The sequence below is a fragment of the Pantherophis guttatus genome, chromosome 10, assembly GCF_059756535.1.
Source record: "Pantherophis guttatus breed Tessera chromosome 10, ASM5975653v1, whole genome shotgun sequence".
Classification (NCBI taxonomy): Eukaryota; Metazoa; Chordata; class Lepidosauria; order Squamata; family Colubridae; genus Pantherophis; species Pantherophis guttatus.
The window spans coordinates 7109387-7118072 of NC_142072.1; the positions used below are offsets into that span (position 1 = coordinate 7109387).

The following is an 8686-nucleotide window of genomic DNA, read 5'->3' on the forward strand; positions in this document are numbered from 1 at the left end:
GTGCAGTACTGCAGGCTACTTCTGCTGTCTACTGGCTGCTTGCAATTTGGCAGTTCAAATCTCACCGGGCTCAAGGTTGACTCAGCTTTCCATCCTTCCGAGGTGGATAAAATGAGGACCCAGATTGTTGGGGGGCAATAAGCAGACTCTGTAACCCGCTTAGAGAGGACTGTAAAGCACCATGAAGTGGTATATAACCCCCTGTTTTCCCAAAAATAAGACCTAACCCCAAAATAAGCCGTAGCATGGGATTTTTGTGTGCCTAATATAAGCCCTACCCCCAAAATAAGCCCTACTTAAGAGCCTGTGCAGCCGCCCGCTCACCCATTCCATCTGGCTGACTCTGAAACCACTTAGAGATGGCTGTAAAAGCACTGTAAAGCGGTATATAAGTCTAAGTGCTATTGCTATTTGAGAGGCTGCCGCAAAGAAGAGCGGGTCGAGCTATTTTCCAAAGCACCTGAAGGCCAGACAAGGAATAATGGATGGAAACTGAAAAAGGAGAGATTCAAATTTTCTGACAGTGAGAACAATCAACCCACGGAACAGAAGTTGCCTTCAGAAGTTGTGGGAGCTTCATCACCGGAAGCTTTAAGAAGAGATTGGATTTCCGTCTGTCGGAAATAGTTCAGGGTCTCCTGCTTGGGCAGGGGGTTGGACTAGATGACCTACAAGGTCCCTTCCATCTCTGTCATTCTGTTATAAGGCAATTATGTTTGGTAAAGTTAGCAGTAAAAAAAAAACCAGGCCAGGAACCAGTGTCCAGCCACCAGAACAGAGTGGGTGGACCATGGGTGGGTTCTAAATTTTTTTACTACCGGTTCTGTGGATGTGGCTTATTTTGTGGGTGTGGCTTGGAGGTCATGTGACTAGGTGGGTGTGGCTAGCTGGTCAGAGTCATTTCTGGAAGGTCCTCACACTTACGACCAGTCCTCGCACTTACGACCCAACTCATTTGTTTGCTTTTAACACTGATCAGTTGTAGGACGGCCCTTTGAAGCCCCGCGGCAAGAGTTTAAACAGGTTTTTTTCCCTCTAGTCATCAGCTGGGACTCAGGAGGCAGCAATAGATTGGGGGTGGGACCAAATAAAAGGTAAGAATAACGTGGGTGGGGGATGGGAGGGCGAGGGGGAGAACCGGTTCGGTGACGTCATATCGTCACCGCTACTGGCTCGGCCGAACCGGACTGAACCGGGAGGAACCCACCACTGGGCTGGACACTATCAAAACTAACAGAGAATAGAAAAAACTCACAGACATAGTGCAAGACTGCAAGATGAGGAGAGACCTACTCTACAGAATCACCAAGAGTTGAACTCCATTGAACGCAAAGCAACATCATCATCATCATCATCACATTCTTGGAGGAAGACACAGAAAACACCCAACCTTCCTTGGGTCCTTAAGTGTTCTGATTAAGGTTCTCCGATGCTTCTGTCGCAAGCGACGTGTCCTCTTCGATGAGGGCCCTACGGAAAAGTCCCAAGAAGGAAGCTCGGCGGCGGAGGCCTCTGCTCCGGATGTAGCCCACAAAGCCGTAAAGCACTGGGTTGATGCAGCTGTGCAAGTACGCCAACGCGTTGGAGACTTTGAGCGCGATTCCCCAAAGGGCATTTTTGCTCCAGATGGTGTTCAGCAGGACGAAGACGTGGTGGGGAAGCCAGCAGATGAAGAAAAGGGCGACGATGGTGGCCACCAGGCTGATGGTGCGGTGACAACCCTTCCAACGCCGTTCGCGGAGCTTGCAAAGCAGAACAGAGTAAGCCGTGGAGATGACGACAAAAGGCAGGAGGAACCCGCCGAAGAACCTGCTCATTCTCAGGGGCAGTTCGGTCGAGGTTCTGAGACCCTTGTGATAGATGCAACAGGAGGCACCGTTTCTGACTTCGATAGTGCGGACCACCAGGTAAGGGATGCTGAAGAACAAAGCCAGGGTCCATGCACCAATGCACATTAGGGTTTGAAAACGAGGACTTTGGTGGTTTCGGGCCCACACGGGCCTTACTACCATCAGGCAACGATAAAGGCTGATAACAGTGAGGACGAAGACGCTAGCAAAGGTGGTGAGATAGCGGACGAAGCTATGGACCTTGCAAAGCATGAGGCCGAAGGGCCATTGCTGGTACATGATCTCTTGCACAAGGGCAGGGACGCGGCCCACAGAGAAGAGGAAGTCGGCCACAGCCAGGTTGAAATAGCAGATGGCGGTGAAGGTTTTGTGTTTCTTTCGGGTAACTATGATCCACATGACTAGCCCATTGCCGGAAACACCCAAAACCAAGATGATCACATTGGTGACGATAGCGATATGGCGCATGACTTCTTCCACTGTGGTAATATTATGGAGGCAATAAGAGACGTTCACGGTTGCCTAAAAAAAGAATAAGACGGTAAGATTCAATGCTGGTTCCTATTTTTCTAAATCTTTCTTCTTGATGGGAGGGGGGCAACGGGAGAGGGGGGAGGCAACATACAGCGCTGCAGTCACAAAGAACCCCCAAAGTTTTTCCTGCAGCCAATTTCCAATTCTGTTACTAAATCTTGGCCTATAAAGTTAAAGGTTCCCCCGCACATGTGTGCTAGTCGTTCCTGACTCTAGGGGGCAGTGCTCATCTTCGTTTCAAAGCCGAAGAGCCAGTGCTGTCCGAAGACATCTCCGTGGTCATGTGGCCGGCATGACTCAACACCAAAGGCGCATGGAACGCTGTTACCTTCCTATCAGAGGTGGTCCCTATTTTTCTACTTGCATATTTTACATGCTTTCGAACTGCTAGGTTGGCAGAAGCTGAGACAAGTAACGGGAGCTCACTCCATTACGCGGCACTAGGGATTCGAACCGCTAAACTGCCGACGTTCTGATCGACAAGCTTACCCACTGAGCCGCTGCATCCCTCCTCAATGTACAACCATTGGTTTAAGCAACTGAAGTTACAGTGGCACGGAAAAAATTTGGTCCTCGCAGCTGCAACATCTTCACAGTTGTATGATCAAAATTTGGATGCTAGACAGCCAGGGTGGGTTTACGACGGTGCAGTGTCCCGGGGTCATGTCATTGCCATTTATGACTTTCTCGGACAGCATCCAACAAGCAAAGTCAAGGGGTGGGGTGGGGAGCCAAATTCACGTCACCATGTGATTCATTTAACAACTGAAGTGTTTCACTTAATAACCTTGATTTTTTTTAAAAAAAAAAAGTCATAAAATCGTTTGCAAACTCATTTAACAGCCGCCTTGCTTAATAATGAAAATTCTGGTTCCAACTGTGATTGTAAGTTAAAGATTACCTATAAACTAGACTTTTCATGGACTCAGTACAGTCCAGATCATATATTTGCAGAAAATAGAGAAAGTGCCCATAGGGCAGAAACCGTGGGTTTTTTTCTTCTTTTTTTCCTGTGTTACAATTATTGTGGTTTAGCAACCAGTCTGCAAGCACGTAAATAGGATGTGGATTCACAAAGAGGTATGAAAGAGCAATCGGGAATCTAACCTGAAGAGAACTCTCAGTAAGAGTTAGGGGAACAAAAAATAAAAAATAAAGACCAGTTGAAATTTTTGGGGTGTCACGCTTGGGAAGAGAGAAATATACGATTAAGTTCTCGCTAATCTCTTCTCTAAGGAATACATCAGGATGTATCAAATAGTTCTTTCTAATTCAATTGTTCTAGGGCAGGGGTGTCAAACTTGATTTCATTGAGGGCCGCATCAGAGTTGTGTTTGAACTTGGGGGGGGGGGCAGAGTGGGTGTGGCATGGCCAGCTCGACGTCACTCGTGTCGGGGGGCGCCTGTGGTGGCCCGAGCATTCTGCCAGCAAAAACGGGCTCCTGAGCTCCGTTTTCGGCTGCGACAGCCTCCTGCAACCCTCTGCCAGTGGAAACGGAGCTCGGGAGGGCCGCCTGTGGCCCTCACGAGCTCTGTTTTCCGCTGTGATGGCCTCCTGCCTCTGCCGTTTTAGCTGGCAGAGACACGGTGGGTCAATCCGTTGCTGTTTCCAGGGTGGCCCTATGGGCCAGATCTAAGCACCCCGCTGGGCAGATCCAGTCCCCAGGCCTTGAGTTTGACAGGTGGTGTCTGGACAAGCACACCCAGAGGTACCAGTTCTAACTTCATAGTCAAATTACATTAACAGAATTTTGCAAGTCTGAAAGGAGATCTCTCTCTCCTCCCTTGCCTTTATAGTCCAAGTCACTGCCTTCTGAGACATTTGCTATGTCCTTCTTCCTTCTGCAGGCTCAGCTGGCATTTGTCCAGGGGTGGGCTGCCGGGGGTTTGCAGGGGTTTGGGAAAACCTCTAGCTAAGATTCTGGGCAGTTTGGAGAACCCACGAATCCCACTCCTGGCTGGCCCCACCTACCCCACGCCGCCCCTCCCAGGAGTCCCCATGCAGCCCATTCTGGATGCAGGTAAATGCAGGGCGTGCACGGAGGCTTGGGGAGGGTGAAAAACAGGCCTACTGAAAGTTCAGGGAGGCCAGAAATAGGGCCATTTCTGGCCTCCAGAGGGCCTCTGGAGCCTAGGGAGGCCATTTTTGCCATCCCGGAGGCTCGAGAAAAGCCTCCAGAGCCTGGGGAGGGCAAAAACACCTCACATACACACCATGGTGCAGGAGGCTGATTAGGCCACGCCCACCATGGCCACACCCATCCAGCAACTGGGCAGAGAACCCCTTGCTAAAGTATTTGAAGCCCACTCCTGCATTTGTCCCACCATTTTCTAATAGTGCAGTTCTTCGTCCGTCTCCCAAGGTTCTTCCCACATGCCACTACAAGTGTTTCTTGGATGTCCTGTGCATTGCAATCCACACTTTTGAAGCTTATTGAGGTTGAGAAACACTGGTAGGGATATCAGGTGGTTTTTTGGGTGAGCTGTCCCAGTCAACAAACTGGTTGCAAAGGCAGATCAAAGCTTTCAAAACCTCGCCCCGTGGAGGCCTCGAGCTCGGCAGTCACGAAACATTCAGGAGTGTAGGAAGGGGCTTCTGGTTGCATGTCTATGGTGCATGGATCAAAACTTCTTCCAGGCTTTTCTAGAACACCAAAGAGGCCTCAGGAATGAAGCAATGCAGTCGCTTGATTTGTAGAACCGTCACGATTTCACCACATAGCTGTGATGGGAAATCCTCCAAGCTTGAAATGCTCTGTGCAAGATACCGGATCTAACTAAAATCAGGTGCTGCTTTTCACATAGTGAGACTATTATTAGAATAGAATAACAGAGTTGGAAGGGACCTTGGAGGTCTTCTAGTCACATCACTTCAGACAAATGGTTATCCAACATCTTCTTAAAAATTTCCAGTGTTGGAGCATTTACAACTTCTGGAGGCAAGATGTTCCACTGGTTAATTGTTCTAACTGTCAGGAAATTTCTCCTTAGTCCTAAGTTGCTTCTCTCCTTGATTAGTTTCCACCCATTGCTTCTTGTCCTGCCTTTAGGTGCTTTGGAGAAGAGCTTGACTCCCTCTTCTTTGTGGCAACCCCTGAGATATTGGAACACTGCTATCATGTCTCCCCTAGTCCTTCTTTTCATTAAACTAGACATCCCCAGTTCCTGCAACCTTCATAAAAGCAGACTATTTCTTATAGCAGCATTTTCCTAATCTTGCAAGAGTGGAGGTGCTCTAAAATGTTAGCCATCCCCTCCGCTTTAAAAATAAAAATCCCTTCATTTTTGGGATGAAAGGCGATTAAGGAGTTGAAGGCACCCACTTACTAGAAGAACAACTGGTGAAGTCGATCTCCGCTATCACTCTCAGCTTACCCTTTTTTCTGAGAGTAAGGATTCCACAAGATGTAACTTAAGGGCTGCAAAGTTTCAATACTGAAGATTACATCAGAGGAGTGGTTTGAAAAGTGGTTTTTAAGATTGCTTTGCTTTCTCTGGGCTTGGAGAGATGTTTTAACAAGAGAGACACAGACTTCAGAGAATTAGAACTTTAGAAAAAACAATAGCTACCTACCTGCCTTCCATGGAGGACCTGTATACTGCATGAGTCAAAAAGAGGGCTGGGAAAATATCTACAGACGCTTCACATCCTGGACATAAATTGTTTCAACTCCTACTCTCAAAACAACACTATAGAGCACTGCACACCAGAACAACTAGACACAAGGACAGTTTTTCCCCGAACACCATCACTCTGCTAAACAAGTAATTCCCACAACAGTGTCAAACTATTCACTAAGTCTCCACTACTATTAATCTTCTCATCGTTCCTATCACCCATCTCCTCCCACTTATGACTGTATGACTGTAACTTGTTGCTGTATCCTTACGATTTATATTGATTGTTTCCTAGTATGATTCAATTGCTTATTTGTAACTATGACTATCATTAAGTGTTGTACCTTAGGATTCTTGACAAATGTATCTTTTCTTTTTATGTACACTGAGAGCCTATACACCAAAGACAAATTCCTTGTGTGTCCAATCACACTTGGCCAATAAAGAATTCTATCTTCTATCTATCTTAAGGGGCAAAAGGGGATGCTTTAAACCTTGAGAATATGCAAAGCATCCATCTGATCCTTAAAAACCTTGAATCTCTCCCTCCCAAGGAATCTCGTTGGTCCCCATTTGGAGCCAACAAAGCCACCTACTCCTGGTTTGTAATCAGATCGGTTTCCTTCACTAACGTCTGGGAAAACCTAAGAACTTCTGCTTCAAAAATTTTAGCAAGGGGTTCTCTGGCTGGTCGCTGGGTGGGCATGGCCATGGTGGGCATGGCCTAGTCGGCCTTCTGCACCATGGTGTGTGTGTGTGTGTGTGTGTGTGTGTGTGTGTGTGTGTGGCATTTTTGCCCTCCCTGGGCTCTGGAGGGCGAAAACAGCCTCCCCAGGCTCTGGAGGCCCTCCAGAGGCTAAAAACAGGCCCATTTCCGGCCTTCCCGATCTTTCAATAGGTCCATTTTTTGCCCTCCCCGAGCCTCCGCACACCCTGCACTTACCTGCATCCAAAACGGGCCGCGTGGGGACTCCTGGGAGAGGAAAGGCAGGTTGGACGGGGCCAGCCAGGAATGGGTTTTGGGGGTTCTCCAAACTGCACAGAATCTTAGCTAGAGGTTCTCCCGAACCCCCGCGAACCCCCAGCAGTCCACCCCTGTATCCACAGCATTAGCAACAATACCAGTTTCAGGCTACCCTCCAGTTATTTTTTTAAAAAAATAAACCCTCTGGGAGGAATGCATCTCACTGTTTAGTCTAAGCTCAACGAGTGTGCAATACAGCAGTTCCCAAGGCCTCCTGTCTGAGACTCTGTGGCCACCTCTCTGCCCCTGCCTGGCTCACTGTTTGAAGACTCACCGTGCCTTCCATGGGGAGCTTGTGTGGTGGTTTCACCTAAGGAGGTCTTGACGTTCTGCTTCTCGGATGCATTCTAAAAGGAAAGGCAGGAAGTCACTGAAGAACCTGATTGCAAGAGACAATAGACCGGCCTTTTCCTTTGCAAAATCACAGGGTGCAACAACCAAGGAAGCGCTGAACATCAGAGGGCTCGTTTTGCAAGAAAGCACTTGCAGGGCAAATGCCCAGGAAACATCCAAGGAAAGAAAGGCATTTTTTGTGACTTTCAGATGTTGGAAGAGGAGCCTGATAAAATAGGAGCAACTTGGGTGATCGGTGGTGCTGGTGGGGAAAACCATAGGAGCCGATGCTGTGACGGGTAAACGCCAGGGGTTCCGGATGAAAGTTGCTACTAAACGTTGCAGCTGGTTTTGGACCAGATGCTATTTAAGAGTGCAATCGATTAACCCAACAGTCTTGTGAGGATAAAAGGGAGGGAGGGAGGGAGGAAGGAAGGAAGATGAAAAAGGGGAGTGGGGAGAAGGGGTGGGGAGAGGAAGGGGAGAGGAGGAAGGAGGGAGGGAGAGAGAAAAGAATGGAGAGGAAGGAAAAAGAGAGGAGGGGAGGGGAGAGGGAGAAGGAGGAGATAGAAAGGAAGGAAGGGGGAAAGAATGGAGAAAAGAGGAGAGGAGAGGAAGAAAGAGGAGAGGAAAGGAGGGGAGGGGAGAGGAGAGGAGAGAAGAGGAGAGGAGGAAGGAAGGGAGGAAGAAAGAAAGGGAAAGGAGAGGAGGGGAGAGGGGGTGGGGAGAGGGAGGAGAGAGGAAGGAGTGAGGGAGAAAAGAATGGAGAGGAGAGGAAGGAAAAAGAAAGGAGAGGAGGGGAGGGGAGGGGAGAGGGAGGAGAGAGAAAGGAAGGAAGGAGAAAAGAATGGAGAGGAGAGGAGAGGAGAGGAAGAGAGAGAAGAGGAAAGGAGGGGGCGGGAGAGGGGACGGAGGGGAGGAGAGGGGAGGGAAGGAAGGAAGGAAGGAAGGAAGGAAGGAAGGAAGGAAGGAAGGAAGGAAGGAAGGAAGGAGAGGGAGGGATCCTTAATCAGGCACGCTTACTGACATGATACAACTATAAGGTGGATGACAGGCCCAGCTCACTTTTGGGGAGCTCTTTGTGCCCTGGGAGGAAAGGTGGCCATTAGAGGAGACCACAGAATAGTTCTCCTGTTCTTATCCTTTAAACAATTGCGTAGAAAAGGCTACTTCAACCGTGGGCTGCTGGTCCGAAGAGCGAGCTCTGCTGCAATCACATTAGGAACAAGCTGCAGGGGTGCCCGAACGACACAGGTGAAATGACGCCATCCGATAATAAGGATTGCAATGACATCCTTGTCTCCGTCTATGCAAGTCGCCGTCTTTG

General features: G+C 48.7%; 1 protein-coding gene across 1 annotated transcript; it reads right to left on the bottom strand.

Annotated features, from left to right (window-relative positions):
* Positions 1-1223: 1223 nt before the first annotated feature.
* On the bottom strand, positions 1224-7445 carry LOC117675873 (N-formyl peptide receptor 2-like). The gene is made up of 2 exons (XM_034434922.2): positions 7301-7445; positions 1224-2372 (listed from the first exon to the last, which is right to left on the bottom strand). Exons 1-2 carry the CDS (start codon positions 7310-7312, stop codon positions 1404-1406), a joined length of 981 nt encoding a protein of 326 aa, XP_034290813.2. The 5' UTR covers positions 7313-7445; the 3' UTR covers positions 1224-1403.
* Between the last annotated feature and the right edge of the window lie 1241 nt (positions 7446-8686).